Source organism: Aquila chrysaetos, chromosome 9 (assembly GCF_900496995.4).
Source record: "Aquila chrysaetos chrysaetos chromosome 9, bAquChr1.4, whole genome shotgun sequence".
Classification (NCBI taxonomy): domain Eukaryota; kingdom Metazoa; phylum Chordata; class Aves; order Accipitriformes; family Accipitridae; genus Aquila; species Aquila chrysaetos.
In genome coordinates, this window is record NC_044012.1 from 36,559,379 (window position 1) to 36,576,643 (window position 17,265).

The 17,265-nt window shown below is 47.0% G+C and overlaps 1 protein-coding gene and 1 long non-coding RNA gene across 17 annotated transcripts in view; one reads left to right on the forward strand and one right to left on the reverse strand.

Annotated features, from left to right (window-relative positions):
• Window positions 1–10,778: 10,778 nt before the first annotated feature.
• On the reverse strand, window positions 10,779–14,183 carry LOC115346151. Its single transcript, XR_003925035.1, has 2 exons — window positions 13,945–14,183; window positions 10,779–11,529 (listed from the first exon to the last, which is right to left on the reverse strand). It is a non-coding gene; the product is annotated as an uncharacterized LOC115346151 (long non-coding RNA).
• Window positions 14,184–16,454: 2,271 nt separating this feature from the next.
• Window positions 16,455–17,265, forward strand: part of FBRSL1 (fibrosin like 1) — a 561,483-nt gene continuing 560,672 nt past the window's right edge. For 13 of the 16 annotated variants that reach the window (XM_030024932.2, XM_030024926.2, XM_030024928.2 and 10 more), the window contains exon 1: window positions 16,456–16,819. In XM_030024932.2, the coding sequence (XP_029880792.1) occupies window positions 16,526–16,819 (294 nt within the window). In that variant the 5' untranslated portion in view covers window positions 16,456–16,525. Of the gene's footprint in view, window positions 16,820–17,265 lie in introns of all 16 variants that reach the window. The other 3 variants (XM_030024925.2, XM_030024940.2, XM_030024933.2) reach the window with 1 other exon arrangement.

The following is a 17,265-nucleotide window of genomic DNA, read 5'->3' on the forward strand; positions in this document are numbered from 1 at the left end:
GGGAGCTTCTCACACCAGCAAGTGAGCTTGATAGCAAAATGAGAGAGAGGTCACAGCAAGACAAGTATAGCAAGCAAGTAGAGCTCCAGAGAGATAGTCTAGAAGACAGGTCAGGGCAAGTCTATGTCTATGCTTTGCTTTGTTCTTATTTTTGGCTTTCCACATACCTTCAAAAGGAGAGATTATCAGATAAGAATTGATGGGACACCATTAAGACAGAAGGTTTTTCCAGCTCTATTGTGTACAAGACATTCCTTCCCCTCTGGTCTCCAGAGATCTCATACATCTGGGGATGTAATTTGCAAAGCACGCACACAGAACTACGCAGCGATGTTGCCTTTGGTTAGGAATTTGATCAAAGGTGCAATTTAAAGTGGGTGTTTAATAGCCTCGTAGTGTTTCTTTACCATGGGATTGTACAGCCCAGCCTGTAACATACACTTTTGTGCTACCAACAGGTGCTGGGAAGCATGCCAATGGCCCTCGTCTCACAAAAAGCTTCTACCTTTCCTGATGGTGTCCATAGACTCTGGGTTAAAGGAATTCTAGACCTTCACTGCTCTAAGGCAGGAGATTCAGCCACCTCAGCTAAAGAACAATAATTGGTACCAGATGCTGATTTCCTGAGGGCTAATTCTACAAGAAGATAATATATTGGAAGCAAAAAACAAGTCTATATCATAGCAATGCCCTGGGAATCGAGGAGAGATGCAAATGGAAACACTGGTTTCCACTGCAGCAGTCAAAACTGCCATATTTCTAAAGGTCAGAAGAACCAGCATAATCAACATGGGAAAAAATATTGGTGTGTAACAGTTGAAAAAAAAAAGAAGAATCAGAAAGCATACAGCTGTATAATAGTATCACCGGTAGTGCTGCCAAGGTGAAAGAGGACCTGATGTTGTTAACTTGCTGAATACATATTAAGATGCTAGCAGAAGAGATGGGGGTTGAAACGGGAGGGAACTATTGTTCTAAGATTTCAGCTGCTCTTTCACAGGAACTTACCAATTTCTCCCTTCTCTGTACTTTCTTTCCATTGACCTTCACACTGAATGGTCTCCAACAGTTCCATTCCCAAAGCATTTTCCAAGTTGTCCACTATATTCACCAAATTTTGACCATTTGTGCCTTGCATCAAAATTACTTTAGACTGCTCAATTGCAAAGAAACTCAAGCCCTTACATTGCCACGTGGACTCAGCACTGGAAAATTGCTCAGCACCCACTTTCTTGCAGAACTTCTCCAATTGACACACGCCTGATACCCAACCGCTCAGCACACAGACTGCTCCCAAAAACCCACACTGCGAGCCACTTCCCCCCCAAGCAGCAGGCCAAACGAAGGACATGGGAGAAAGCAGAAGCTATGACATGGCTAAATCTAGGGGGCATGGGAAGAAGCCAGGAACGTGGCAGAGATACGCGTAAAGGTGTCAGAGGTAGAGGGAAGCGACAGGAGGGATATAGGGAAGATGGGAGAGCCGAGGATAATGCAAAGGAAAAGTCCCAGGGAATATGAAAAGGCTGCTGAGATTGCTGCAATGGAGGAGCACAAGAGAGATTGGTCAAAACCCCGTTGCCCGTGCAACAGCTCCTCTCTTATCGTTTAATATTCAGTGCTATTTTATAGCAGCAGGATATCCCTGACTCTTCCTCTGCTTTGGAATGTAAATAGCAGCTGTCTCTGTATTTTGTTGGTGCAGAGGCATGCTGTAGGCATGCTCTGTCTGTGCTATCAGCAGGGCCTCTCAGGAGGCAGTCAGGAGAAAGCCTGGTTTGTTAATCTTGACAGGGCTTAGGAGAGAGATCAGATTTGAACAGTTCAGCATCAACAAGACTTGGATAATTCTTGACATACAGAGAAGAGCTTTAAGTACCTAAGGAACCCTCTTGGTGGTGATACTCAGCCGCTTACGGAGGTAGGCAGGAGCAGTGAGGATTATCCTTTTGGATTTAGGTGCCTAAATTCTTCCTCAAGTTCCTCCTTAGGCACCTATTCTTTTCTGTAAATCCAGCACTCAAAAAAATCACTGCCCCTTCTTTTCCCTATCCATGGAGCAATGGTTAAAAATACCCGACTATCCGAATAAATCCAGGCATCCTGGAGCCTCATTTGCTCTTCATAGTCTCACAACTGACTTCAGTATAGTAGGGAGATATCCTACAGAAACAGGCAACGGTGCAAGGAACAAACAACTACAGCAGGAGAACCAAAAACAAAACCAAAAACAAACAAACAAAACAACCCAAAACAACAAGGACAGATCTACTTCTGTCCTAGTGAAGTAAATCTCATCATTGCTGCTGACCCTGGGATTACCTCTGGCTTCCCAGCAAACTGACCACAACCACACAATTGAGGTTTAGAAGGCTGCTTATGATTTTTCCCTTTTTACTGTAATTTGGCCCCAAGAATCCCTCACAGGAACCTTTTCTAAGATCTTCTCTCCTTTACTAATTATAAAGAAGCAGAAATATTAAGATCCCCTTGCTAGGAACCTGAGGATTCCTGCAGAGCTTGTTTCAATGTAAATCTCCTTAGTAACAAAGGAAATGGAGGGGAGGAAGAGAGAGAGAGGAGTCTGCACAGAATTTGCAGCCTGCCTTTCTAGGGGTGTTTGCTGCCATGCTGCTCCACAGACGATTCAGCCTCTCCCCCATCAGCACCCCTCACTGCTCCTAATTTCTGGCAAGGATCATTGAAGAGGAATGGTTTTGGTATTTTTTCTCAAAGTTCTCAATGAAGTATCAGCTGTTCTTTAAAGAGATTATGGTGGGAGTATTCCTAGCCCATTGACTCCACTGTGCAGCCAGCCTTCCGATTTAATGGCTCAGCAAAGGTGGTTTCTAAGGATAAACTGTGCCAGGGATGACAACATTTCCTCACCAAAGAGGGGAGAATCTAATAAAAAATAAGGATAGAGGACAACTGCTCTAGCTCTGCAGCTATTATTAGTGTCTCAGAACATTGTCACTGCTTTGCCTGTGCTGTCAGGTGTCACTTTGCATCAGTTCTGGGCAATGCTCAGAAGAAAAATGGTGGAACTCATTTAATTCTGCAATGCATGACTGGGCTCCGCAGCAGGGCCGCACAGAGGGTTAAGTGACCTCTTAATGCTGGTGGAAGCACTGCTCAGCAAGTTCAAGTGGGCTCTCCAATAATTTATGCAAACACCTTTTTGCATAGACTGGCAATTTGTAGTAATTTCTACCTTCTATCCAGCTACTCTCACAAAGCGTAAAACAAGTACTTACAAACAAGTTCCAGCACTCAGTCCTACCGTCCCCTAAAGCAGCTCCCTACTGAACTGGCAATCCAAATTGGGGGGGGGGGGGGGGGGGGGGAGACAACCGAGGCAAGTAGATGACTGACATATAATGGACACTCGGACTTTTGGGCACAAGCTGCACAGTGCTTGGAACCTAAGCCTGGGCCCAAGAGCACCATGCATAACACAGTAGCAAACCCAGCCAGCAAGAGCACAGCTAAATCCCTACACATACCTTCTCCGGCAATGTGCTTTTCCATATTCCTTCTGCTTATTGGAGGATCACCCTTTTCATCAGCACTTTTTTCCCCATTTGTTTTTCAGGGACAGCTTCTTAGGATAAAGCTGAGCGACTTTGTCTCCATGAAGAATTTGGCACCCAGCAGACACTGACTGTATTTTTTTCTGCTTTGAAGAAACATGTTATGAACATCCTTTGCACTCTCTCACAAGGAATCCGGATCATTACATGCTCTTTTTTACTGCTCAGGATGACTGAATGGTTAAGTTCATTTTGCTGACCATGTGGTAGTTTACTTTGAACTATACGTATAAGCAAAGTTAATCAGAGCTGACGTGAGACCTACACTCATCCTATAGCACTCTCATTACACACTTTTAAACGCCCACCTTTGCCCTGAACTGAAAGCCACATCCACCAAGAAAAAAAAAAAACATAACTAGTTTTTCTTCTGATCTTAGTCACCTACCAACACACATTGTTTGCTATAGAAGAACACAGTATTGTTTAAAGGCTAGCTAAATGCAAGTTAAAATGGCAGCTCTGGGGAAAAAAAAGAAACAAAAAAACCCCAGGTGCTAGTGATTTATCAAAGTGGACTGAAATCACACCTTAACATCCAAGCTGTAGACAGATCCTGTATTCTTGAGGTGAATTTGGGGAAGCTAATTTAACTCCTCCTTTCAAAACATCTATTAGCTATTCAACACACTTGATGTGACTGGGAGTAATGTCATGCTGACGGCTGCAAGATTTCAGCCAGACTTGCAGATCAGAGTACCTGATGGATTACACTTCTAAGTACCTGCATAGCTCTGAAGCTCAAATTGACTGTCTGATAGTATTCTTTCTGTCCTGCTGCATTGGAAAGCTTGGCTTTAAGGAAAACCTTTCATTGTTTCAACTACAGTGTCCAAATCTCAGAACATAAAGAACTCTTCATTGGGGAAAAAGGTTGGGGTTTTTTTCTGAAGACAGAAGACAGCTGTGTATACACACATGTTGTGATGTAACATTAGGAAAATCAGAGATAGACTAAAGTCATCTTTGTAAACAGACACACACCTGATTCACTGGGAGAAGTTAATGCACTGGCATGAATTCTCTATGGTCATCCTAGAGGAGGAAGACAGCTGTGACAGTTGCTTGATGAGACAGATCCCACAGCTCCCATTTCATCAAGGGCCCTGTCCTCTCCATCTGCTGAGCACTGCTGCATTACAAGTTTATTACTGGCCTTGTCCTGCTATTTTGAGAGTCAAAAGCTCCACTAAGTATCTTTTTTCCACTAGACCAGGTCAGGAACAACCCCAGAACTGCAGGAGGAGAAAAGAAAAAGAATCTCAGGCACAAGGCTTTGAGCCAGTAAGTACCACTGGGGAGCTCTTAGGTTAGAAAGCACAAACCAAATTTAATGATCATCCAAAGATACAAGTTTGGAAGCATCTGAAGTCCAATGTTTGCACTAAATTCTTTGAGAGCCAGGCTTCTTTGCTTCCAAGGTCTGAATTTGTATTATCTTTTTTCGCAGCAATGCTACTAGTAATTCTTTTCTCCTTCCGCCAAGAAAAAGCAGTAATGCCTTCTTCAATTTGTTTTCTCTCAGCTGTTGCCTTTGAGCTTTTCAGAGTGACACAGAACTCCAAGCAAAGTTTCACTGACTTCAAATCCTCTTCCTTTGGTTTAATCACAGCTAAGGAAGCTTGAGCAAAGAGCACCCAAAAGCTACCTCAATCCCAAGTGTAAAAGAGGGTGAAGAAGTACATTGAGTGCATCAGAAGTCTGCCAGGCAGAAAGCAAATGGCTAAACTCATAGAGGTGGTTCCTGCTTACAGAATAGCTGCTCAGCCCCAGCTATTTTATTAGCATTGCTCTAAAGGGTCCTAGGGACTTTCTTTTTGAGGTGTAGGCAATTCAGAGAGCTGAAAGATCACTGTAATTTGGCCTATGAAAAATGAGTAGGTGTTCACAGTTCATTTCCCAATAGAGAAAGTCATGCTCATCACAGAAACCATCATCATGCACAGAACTAATAGCCTCCCGCTTGGCAGGCACACCCATGCACATTAAGGAAGCCTTGCAGTGCACTAGCTTTTACCACATATGAGCAAGAGACTTCGGTTAGCAAAGCTGTCAGTAAGGCATATTTTTTTTCCAGATCTACAATCAGGTGAAAAAAATATAATGAAGTTATAAGTAAGTAAATACAAACAACCAAAACTAGACACCTGGAACCACAAAACAAACTGAAAACTATGGAGCATTCTCAAAGAAACCCCCTGGTCCCAGACAGACAGGAATAAAAACACACTGGAAGGAGTCATAAACACAAAGACAAACTCAAGGATATGGGGAGAGGATGCAAAGCTAACAAAATGTTGAATAAATGGAATAAAACATGCTGCTGCTTATCTGAATGAGTAACATCAGCTGCGGTCAAAGGGCAATGACTGGATAGGACTTGGTATTTTCCCATTCCTGTTGTAAGCAAAGGAGAGTGCAAGGCATGGGAACAACAGAACACCAGCTCGTGGGATTCCAACAGCCAGTTATGACCCTATGCAGGAACTCTGCCTTAAACCCATGCAAAGTCTTAGGAAACCTCAGGGCCCCTCTAGAAGACCATTTAGCAACTGACTTCTGCTTGGATATTGCCAAAATAAACTCAAGTAAAAATTAGACATGGCTGAGTCCAATTTCACCTTGATTAGTATTTACATAACACACAGGGAAACATGAGAAGAGCACATAAATAATGTACTGTTTGTTACAGACTTCTCGGGAGGAGAGTTCTCAGCTATAGTATTGATCCTCATGCCACACCAGCTCACTGTGCAGAAAGCCCAAATCTTCTCTCTATGCACAGAAGTAAACTTCCAGAAGCTGAGCCCCACAGGTTGGGTTGCAGAGTGGTGCTTTACTATACCAGCGGGTCTAGCCATCAGAGAGCTGCATTCTGGATAAGAGCCTCACATGGAAAAAAACTAACGACAGGGACTTTCCAGATCTGGTTATTTTCGAAGGCATCCTCCACTTCCTTAACTGCTTTCTTTCTAGTGGACTTGACATTTCTGACAACACTCCCAGGAAATGTAAACTTGGGAGAAGCTGGTTGTTGGATTTTTCCTCCTGTTACGGTACCACCGCTTATCCACCCAGTCTTAATACAAGTTGGGGGGACTTGTTACAGTTACCCAGGAATGACTCAGTACCATCACCTTCTGAGACGGCCACACAATATGGTATTACTCAACAGCCACAAGGAGCCTGTGCCACCTGTGAGAATAAAGTGAGAATAGTTTCTCTTCCCTGTTCTCATTCTTTTCTTGTTGGAGGAAGGGTTTAACTTCATGCCCAGTCCATGTGGGTAGAAGCAGCGGGCAACCAGACATTTCTTCTTTTCTACCCTTTGGCAAACATTGTTAGGAAAATAATTCCAATACTTCCTTTGATTTGAAGAGACATTTCCACTTCTACTTAGCCTACTCTGGCCTTACAGGACTTTTTTTTTTTTTTTTTTAAACACACCACAACCCCTTACCACACTGCTCCCCGAAGCACCTCAGTCAAGCAACAGCTATATCTGATCCTAGTTTGCAGTTTGCTAGGTCCTGGTAAGCCATCTGCAGACCTTCAACCCACTTGACAAAAAATGGTCGAGTGGCAAAACTAATGGGTGTTTGGAACCTACGGTGTACCTCTGCTGGTTTACAGCCATAAAGCAAAGTAGCTGAGGATATTACTATTGGTAAAAGAGACATCTAAAGCACCCAACACAGCAAATATCCTCTGATAAGAGACTCGTACTGAGCCAGCAAGAGAGGTAGCTCAAAGATTCAGCATTACTATTTTCCTGCTGCATCAATGTCTCATAAGTTTGCAGCAAATGAATGTCATTCCCAAGCATACTGTTAGGAAAGATTGCTTAAAATTAATTAGCTTAGTAACAATGGCCTGTCATTATGCTACTAAGTCACCAGCCTGAGCACATAAGTTACAGTGACAGGTCAGGGTATAAAATAACTGCCTTTATACTGAGATTTGCAAAGTGCCTAGCAGTCAAATGCCAATCTATTCATTTCTGGTAATATTGCATAGTTTCTTAATAGACTGTTCCAGGCTCCCACACAAAGATATGACTTATTTTACTACAGAGAAGTCTTTCTACTTCATACACTGACCGTGCCCAAATTCAGAAAGCTTTTTAAAGTGTATTTATTTGTACAGTATTGATTCATTCAACGTCAAGTTGAACGTGAGATTTAGAACGTGACATTAGAAAAAGCTGAAGGTAATGGAAAACAAATATTCTCTCTTGGGTGACTTACCTAGGGATGCATGATAAACCGAAGGTAAGGACCGAATTCTGAGGGGTAAGAACACCAGCAGTTCCCGCATTCAGCACTTTACAAGATTTCCCCAGTAGAGAAGGAAATAGTTATTGCTATAATTATTTCATAGTTCCAGTCAGCTGCATTCAGTTGTACTGTTATATTCCAATGGCAGGAAAATGGAATACAGTAAACTATAAATATCTGTCAGAATTCCTTTGAAAGGACAACAGTTAATTGCATAGCTTGATCTCCTGCCGTGCAGAGCTTGCATTTCAGGTTAGAAAGGTACAGATTGTTATTGATTTAATTCTCTTGAAACATGTGTGGTATAAAACTGTTCAAAAGACTTATGGGGGAGAAATATATGCTTCCAAAGGAAGTCCTATAGCACAAGATTGTGGCGGGCTACCTTCTTGTAAAATGCTTTCTGAAATTCAATACACCCCCTTCCAAAGGCCCTCACAGTCCCCTCATAAATTGAGGCTCCTTGCTTCCTTTGCAGAAGTGAAATTAAATCAGTGAATCAGATGAAGAACAACAAGAGATTAGCAATAGTATGAGGCACATGCAAAAAATAGTCCTCTGTGTTAAGAATAATTCAGTCCTTATTACACACTCACTCTAACAGCAAGTGATCCATTTCAATCTTTCCTGTTTTCCTTTTATTTAGCTTCCAGTTCTACCTTTCTCTTCACACAATGATTCCAGGCACTCAAGCCAACATTTTAGCTACTATATTCTCCTAAATATCTTTGAATCCACTTCTGATTTAGCTCGTGCAAAGTTGGTCTGACCACCCAAAGACATTAGGACATAAAATTATGCAGTAATTTGTTAAGCCTCGTCCATTCTGGGAACAAATTCCCCATTCTAGCCATCGACAACAGTGAGGGTGAAGCTCTGTTTAACACTTGCCCAGCTCACCTACTTTCCACGAAGGGTAACTTGACCCAGTATAAATTATGTATCATTGTGATTTTGCCAGACTACATTTGTGTTTAGCCTGCTGCTGGTACACGGAGAGCTGAAATCCCCAGTGCAGAGAAGTCAGAAGCCTTTCTTAGCAAGTTACATAGATACTAGTAAACTCCTTGCTCCCAGATACTGTAATTAAGATGACACATCTTCCTAATGGTTGCTTTAAAGAGACAAAATATTAATGGAGGAAATACTGCAGAAATGTTTTAGCACCTGTTTATCATAAGTAGCCGACCACATGTTAAGTTACATTTGCACACCCTGCCAGCCTTTATTAGGAGAGCTCTGGAAGTTGTAGATTGCCAGATATATCTTCTCTGAGTTAGTTTTTACTAGCATTCCCCCCAGTTCCCAGGCTTAGAACAGAAAAACATATTTACAGTTTTAATTTTCAGGTTTCCCAAGGTGGGTGGGTGGGGGTTTTTTTACTTGTTTGGGTTTTTTTAAGAGTTTTTTCTTTCAACTATTAGCTGATTGATAATATACACTGAGAGATTAAAATAAACGTATTACTTTAACAAATTTCAGAGTAAAATGAGCACAGCCTACAAAACATGTGGAAACAGAAGCAACTTCTATCCAAGGAAAGTTTCCAACAGTTGCAACAGTTGCACCTAATAAAGCCCATTGAGAAGATTTTCACTTTTATTCACCCCTAAATACCATGTACTGCACAGCACATGGAGCACTGGAGAAGGTGTTTATGCACTAGCAACGTTCTCAAAGCAAGTAAAAGAATCATTAAATAGATCACTGAGCCCAACAGGATTTAAGCATACCTAGTCAAGCAAGACATAATATTAGCTACCGATCATTATGCTGCAGGGCCTGACAACAGACACGGCAGTTTTCAGACTTTACACGTATGAAGCAAAAGGCAGCACATATACTGCAAGGCTTAAAGCCTCCTGAAATCTGACCCATGCGTATGCAAATCCCCAAGTAGAGAGCATCAAACTTCATAAGGCTGCAGGCAGGAGTCGGAGCCTGCCCACATGGAACAAGTTCGACAGCTAGAACCTGAGGGAGATCAGACAGGCAGAAATACAGGCAACAGCTCAGGTAAGAGAAGGGTGGGGAAAGTTTTACTGAGATGAAGTAGGCAAGAAAGAATCTCTGGAGGAGAAAAAAAAAATTAGAGGGAGATTTAAGATAACAGACAGTAAGAGCAGACAGGATGCAAATGGAGAATTCTTCCAACAGATTTTTACCACGCAGGATCTCAGGAAGCATTTGTGGTCCCCACTGCATAGGTGAGGAAGACAGCCTACTGAAGAAGTTATGGGAGAGGAATACTGAGGTTTTGTCTCTGTGTCTCCATTTCCCCAGTTTCAAATAAGGACAAAGATAATAACATCCTGTCCTGAAACAATTTCAGGAGCTAAATAGAGTATATACGGTCAAGTAAAATTAAGCTATTGTTACTAACTATTACCTTCTCTCACCCATGATATCAGATGAAAAAGACTCTTTCCCTGAAGGAAAAAAGAGCATTTTAAGAACTACCATTCACACTACTATTACCCATAAAAACATAAAACATCAATATCCGACCATTAGACATAGACTTGAACTCCTCCTTTTTCTCAGGAAATTTCCCTCCCCTCTCCTTTGCCCACCTGGAACAGAAACAGGCGATTCCTTTCTCGCACACTGACTGCGCCATAGCTGAGACCAGCTAAAACCCCGACTGTGCTGTGCTCCCCACACACCTACCCGGCAGGAAAGCTGAATGCCCCAGAGCTGCCACAGCTGGGCAGGGAAGGAGAGGGTGTTGTACCCCCTTCCCCCTCCTTTATGCCTTCTTAGGCCAGCAAAATCACTCCCATGTCCACATGTGGAAGCGGTTAGTAAATGAGGGGAGGGTCAGATCCAGCCCTCTACGCACTGATTGCAAGTGCGCACTTTCTCCCAAAGGCATAAAAAAAAAGCGTACTTGAACCCTTAAAGCAGATAGGCTGAAGCTGATTTATTGGGGTGATTTAGATCTGTTAAAACAAATTTAATTTTGAATACAATTTTATATCAATTAACAGAGTCTCACAAGTGTAGCCATTAAGGAATCTCTTTCCAAAACCAAAGCCAAATATTCAAGATTTATGAGACTGACTTGCCATATTGGAAGTAACTAATTATTCGTAATGATTCTTTGTACTCTGACAGTGATTATGTATTTTCAGTGCAAATGACCACAGTGAAGCCAGTGATAAAGGCAGCCCATGTTTGTGGAAGGGATACCAAGCAGTTAAGGCCTGATCGTTTTAGCAAAGTATTGGGGTAGTGGGGGGAGAAACAACGGAAAACAGCTAAGCCCAGAGACGCAAAAACTAGCTTATTTAACATCCTGAAGTATGTTCTGGTGCGTGTCAGAACTGCAATGAAAGCCTGTGGTCTCTTTTTATTGCCTTAAGCAATTTTGTATTCAGTTTATTTATTCTGACCTTTTGGCTGTCCTTCCACCTTGGACACAATAGTCTTTAACAGAGCAAGGCCTCACAGATGCAGCTTGCGGTGTTTGCAATAGATTGTGGAGTACCTCTAGGGTGAGAGGAACAACACAGGTTTGGGGCCTGATCCTCATTTCCACTGAAGTTTCTTCACCTTGCTCTGACGGCACAAGGCAGGGAAAGTATAATAGCCGCTCTGCTTCCAGTTCCACAGGATGAAGGAAACGTCTCTGGATTACTCTGCTCTGATTAAAGTCCCTGGGAATCCGAAAATGATAGTTAGACAGGGACTGGGTAGATTTTCACATTACCTCAGGCTACAGAGCATACAAAAGCACCACCTTTCTCCTTTTTTCACAACTTCCAGTCCTGCCCCGGACACGGGAGTAGAGTAATTGAGAACAAAGTCCCCGTTCCAGTGAGGTGTTCCAGTGCCAGCAAGGTTAATGTCCAGGGGCAGGCTGGTGGCAAGAGCAATGCCATGTTTACAGCGAGGGGAGCTGCTGTTCTGATGCTGTACTCGCTCAAGCTACGGACAAGGGTCTAATTTCTGATCCTCAAAAAGCAAAGGCATAGCAAGTTGGTCATTAAAATCTGCAGCAGCATGCATGTGATTAAAATGTTAATGTCAATATTGTAATCAAGGTCTGACTCACAGGACAGCTGGTAAGAGACTTGATCTGTATTGCTTAGCCCCAGTCACCTGATGCAGACCAGGGTTACAAAAAGGTTGTGCCCCATCACATGGCAGGGATTGGCATTCACTGGCTCATGTGGCTAGCTGTAGGCTGGCTGCTGAAAAGGGAAAATCAGATCAAACACAGGCGTGATATCGATAAGTTCAGCTGTGCCTGCGCTCCAGCAAGAAGAAAGCTTTTTCTCTCCATTTCCTTGGTATCACCTAAGCTGCAGCTCTCTTAGCAAAGGTACTTGAGTGTCTCCTGGCCACCCGCAGTGCTGCTGCTAGGTTGTCCTCCTTCCTTGTCTCACTAGCCCACCTCTCTTGCTTCTTTTGGAATTTTCTGTGCTGCTTTCTACCTAGCCGAGTTTTATCCATTTAAGCCTGTGGTAAATTTTGCCCGGTGTTGTCTAAGCACCGCAAGAGCTATAGTCTGCAAAGCTTCTTTTCAGTAAATTCAGGATTAATGAAGAAGGCCTCTCTATTGTTGGAATGTCTAATACAATTATGAACTGAATGAACGGACTAGGCAGCAGTGGAGGGCTCCCAGGTTCGTGGCAGGGAATTGTCTGTTTTAACATCCGTCTGTTTTCATTCCCTCTGATCCATTATCATTCGTCTAGAGTTTTAACACGATGAATATTATTGTGCGGAAAGCTATTTGATGCTGGGGGGCTGGGGGGAGAATCACTGTAGGTCTGCCTTCTATTGAAAATGTGAAATTGCCTTGGTGGAAGGAAAGGCACGATTGATTCAGAGATGCTGTCTCAAATAGAAGCATCCTTTCACATGTGGACTGTTTGATATTGTTAATTCCCTTGGATGACCTTTCTGCTGCGCCTTTCAACAAAAATATACATATATACAAAATTGGGGATAACTATGGATAATCATAGCACTGCCGAATTTGTGGAGTTAATTGAAAAAAAACAATTGTATTCACAACTTTCCCCAGAAGGCACCTTTGGTTTATGTTCACAGTGACATTAAACTCCTGTATGTAAACACATAAGCAGGGATGAGACTCTTGATGACCCTGCTGACAGGAAACAAAGAAGGGAACTTTACAGGCAATTTCCACCGTCCTTGTTGGTCAGCAAATTTGGAAGTGAATGAAAAAAGGAGAACTAGAAATGCATATTAATGATGGAGGACCTGAAGCACAATGGGACTGAAATAAGCGCTACCAAGAGAAACTGTTAGAAATTCCCCAGTTTATCTTTTTTAACGACTTACCCTTATGATGTACTTATAACCAGCACGGAAATTACCTTGCGAATTAAAGGACAGGCTCACAAATGTAAAAATAGCTTACTGAACTCAGTGTAAATCCTCTTTTCTAGAAAGTGAGTCTTAAAATATTGGTAAAGCAAATACAGTTGTTAAGCTCAATCCATTGTTTAACTGGGTGTATCTAAACTCCAGGTCTTTCATTAACAACCATCCCCCGGATCTTGGTTATAGCTTTAAAATACCGTACGTCTAAAAAATTATAGTACTGTCCCTTAAAGAAACAGGAGAGAAAATACCCCGTTGGAAATCCACAGTCCAGCAAAACCCACGGCAGATAACCGACTCCCCACTAGCCTGTAATTACCCAAGGAAGCAGCTAGACTTAGCTATCTTCCTTGTTTAATTGGCACGCAAAAGATTATAGGATTTTATTAGGACACAAATGACACCGATACAAATGTGATTGAGGCATGCGATGCATGACTGACTATTTGCATTAAGAGGCTTTGTACTACACATGGGATTTCTACCTTTGGTTTTAAATTGCTTAAGTTTAAATGACGTTTCTATGCTACATTTTAAAAGGATGGTATTTATTTTAGCTCTTGTTTAAGTAAGGTAGGGCAAAGCTGTTGCCAGAAACCCTTCTAAAAGACCCTGTCGGGGCCAGGTGGAAGGAGGCTAATTTTCGACTGCTCCGTTATTACAGTTAGATCAGGAATATAAGACAACCGAGGAAAGGTAGGCATTGCAGTCCCTACCTCAAAGCCTTTGATGGGTGTGTTCGATACCCAGCTACCAGCCAGCCACTGCTGGGGGCACCGGCCTGAGGAAGCCACCATCCCCGGCGACGACTGAACTGGAACGCAAGCGGGAGCAGGTGGCTGGAGACTTTTTTGGCTTTCCTTAATTCCACAGCTCCCGCTTACACTGGATCTCCTTCATGGATTTTTCCCTGCTTGTTTATGAAGCTTGGTGGACTTCTCTTTAGGTTCCGTTTCACAACATCCTTCTAACTTCTCTCATGTCCGGAACTGGAGGCTATCCCCCGGGGAAGGCGAAAGCAGCTGAAGACGTGAGGAATGAAGCCAAGTCAGTGAAATGGAGCAAAGCCAGCCACACACAAGGAAGGGAGTACCCAGGAGCGATGGTAACGTGCGGCAATATCTGACTGCGTGCAATAAAAGACGATAACAGGAGGATTAGGTCCTGCTACCATTGCGATAGGTGGGACAGCCAGCGCCGGGGCCCTGATCCAGGCACACCTCCCTCAGCACCGTCCCTGCGGCCGGGCATTGCACAGCTGCTCAGGCGGCCACCGAGCCGGTCCCCTTTCCAGGGAAGCACCCGGGGACCAAACCTCGGCCTCGGCGATCCTGGAGAGAGGAGAGGGCCCGAAACAGCAGGGAAACAAGAAGGCAACTGCAGCCTCCGCCTGCGTTGCAGAGCCCAAATGAAACCTGAGCGAGATGGACAGACGGGGCGCAGGGGGTGATGAACGGGAAGGGTCTCCTGCCTCCGTCTCCATGACCCTGGCCTTCACCCTCGGCCCCCTTGTGCTGCCCCATGTCCCACCCACAGCTCTGGCTGCCCAGCTCCTCTGCCCGTGCACCCTCCCTCATCACCAGCTCGTCCCCTCCTCGACCCCCAGATTGTTCCATGGCTCATCCCTCAGCTCTTCCCACGTCCCTCGGCTCCTCCTGCGTCCCTCAGGTTGTCCTCAACCCCCAACTCACCCCTCGGCCTGTCCCTCGTCCCTCAGCTCCCCGTTTAACCCCCAGCTCGTCCCTCAGCTCGTTCCTTGTCCCTGGCTCATCCTTCGACTCCCGGCCCGTCCCTCAGCTCACCCCTCGTCCCCCGGTCCCTCGTTTAACCCCCGACCTGTCCCACAGCTCGTCCCTGGTCCCGCTGCTCGCTCCCAGGTCGTCCCTTGTCCCCAGCTCGCCCCCGTCCCCTCCACTCGTCCCTCGGCCCCGGCCAGCCCCTCCCGCCGCCCCGCGGGTCTGCCGGCGGTGCCCCCCCCCCCCCCCCATTTCCCGGGGGCTCCACCGGCCCCGTGAGGCGAGAGCGGGGCGGGGGGGGGGGGGGGTCGCCGGGCCGCGGCAGGGAGGAGGTGCGGGAGCCGGGCCGGGGCGGGGGGGGAGGAAACTTTTCGCGGCGGCGGGGGCGAGGGCGGGCCGCGGCGCCCCCTCCCACCCCCGCTGAGGGCTGGGGGGGGGGGGAAGGCGGGCGGGCGGTCGGTCGCTCGGCGGCGGCGGCGGGGCGGGAAGGAGGAGGAGGAAGGGGGGGGGGCCGGGGGCACGGCCGGGCCTGCGCCGGGGAATGACGCGCAGCTGGCAGCCCTGCTCATGCGCGGCCGGCCGGGCGGTGCTAGCGCCGCGTCCCAGCTCGGGGAGAATGGGGCGGCATCCGGGCAGCGCCGACTGAGCGGCTTCTGGGGGCCGGGGCTGCGCCGCGCCGCGGGCGGCCGGGCTGGGGCGGGCGGGCGAGCGCCATCCGGCAGCGGGCGGCGGCGGCGGGGGCGCCGCGCCGCGCCGGCGGGGGGCTGCGAGCCGCCGGCGGCGCCCGGCGAGGAGGGGTCGGCGGCGGCGGCGGGCGGCGGCGGCGGCGGCGGCGGGCGGCGGCGGGGGCTGCCCAGGGATTGTCTCGCTCGCTCCGCGGCAAGAAAGTTGGGCGGCGAGCGCGGCGGCGGCGGCGGCCCCCCCGCCGCGGTGCGCGGCGGCCGGAGCGGGGCCCCGGAGCGGCGCTGCCCCCGGGGAGGGGGCGCCGCGCCTGGATTATCCCGAGCTGGGTCGAGCCTCCTGGATCTGCCTCTCTCTTCCGCGCCGAGTGAATCCGAGGTGTCCTCGTCCTGATCCAGATATTTACCCCCCCCTCTCTTTTTTTTTTTTTTTTTTTTTTTCCTCCCCTCCTCTTCCCGTCTCTGCTTTTTTGGGGGGGGGGGGGGGGGGGGGGGGTGGAAATTTGTCAAGGTCATTCCGTGGATTTAATATTTTTTGTGTGTGTGTGCCGCTCGCCCCACCGCCACCGCCACCCAGCCTTGCTCTGTGGATTATCATCGCCCTGGATCCGAGGGTCTGAACAGCAGGATTTTTTTTGTTGTTGTTGTTGATTTTTTTTTTTAAATTATTATTATTATTGTTATTATTTTTTAAGGGGCTCCGGGGTTTGGAGAGGGGAAGCGGTGAGTTGGAGGGGGGCGACTTTTCTCTCCCCCCGCGCCCCCCCCGCCCCCACCCCCCCCCGCGCCCGGCCTTCTCCTTTTTTTATTTTTAATTATTTTTATTATTATTATTATTTTTAATTTTTTTTTTTTTTTTAAAATTTGCTTCTTCTTCGGCGATGGATGGGAAAATCCGGCAGAGCCGGAGGTCGAGGTCGCAGCGGGACCGCGTGCGGCGGCGGGAGGCGGCGGCCCGCGACCCGCGGAACCAGAGCCCTTCCTCGGGCTCCGAGAAGGAGCCGAGCCCCGGCAAGGAGAACGGCGGCCAGAACTGCACCGCCCCGCGGGGCCCGCCGCCCGCCGCCCGCGCCGCCCGGCCCCCGCGCCGCCGCCGCCGCGAGTCCAGCTCCCAGGAAGAGGACCTGATCGATGGCTTCGCCATAGCCAGCTTCAACACCCTGGAAGCCCTGGAGGTAAGAGGGGAGGGGGCCGGGGGGGGGGGGGGGCTCTTGCCTCCTGGGGAGCGGGGGGGGCTGGGCTGGGGGAAATGGAAGGGGGTGGGAGAAAAAAGAAAAAAAAAAAAATTGGGGGGGGGGGGGGGGAAATTGAAAAAGGAAGCGCGGCGCTTTTAGGCTGCTGAATTTTGCAAATAGCAATTAACGTGCGTTAATCCTGGTGTCAGCCCGGAGGGATCTCGGGGCTGAGGTCGGGAGGGTGGCGAGCCAGCCCGGGTGCTCGCAGCCCCGCTGGCAACTTGCTGCACAACCCCCCCCCCCCCCCCCTTCCCCAGTCCCTTCCCCAGCCCCCCTTCTCCCTCCAGCTCCGGCTGGTGTTAACTATCACTTAGGGCAAGTCAAATGTTTGTTTGGGGTTTTAATTGGATGGCGGAGGGCTGCAAAATATTCCTGGCGTGTTGGGA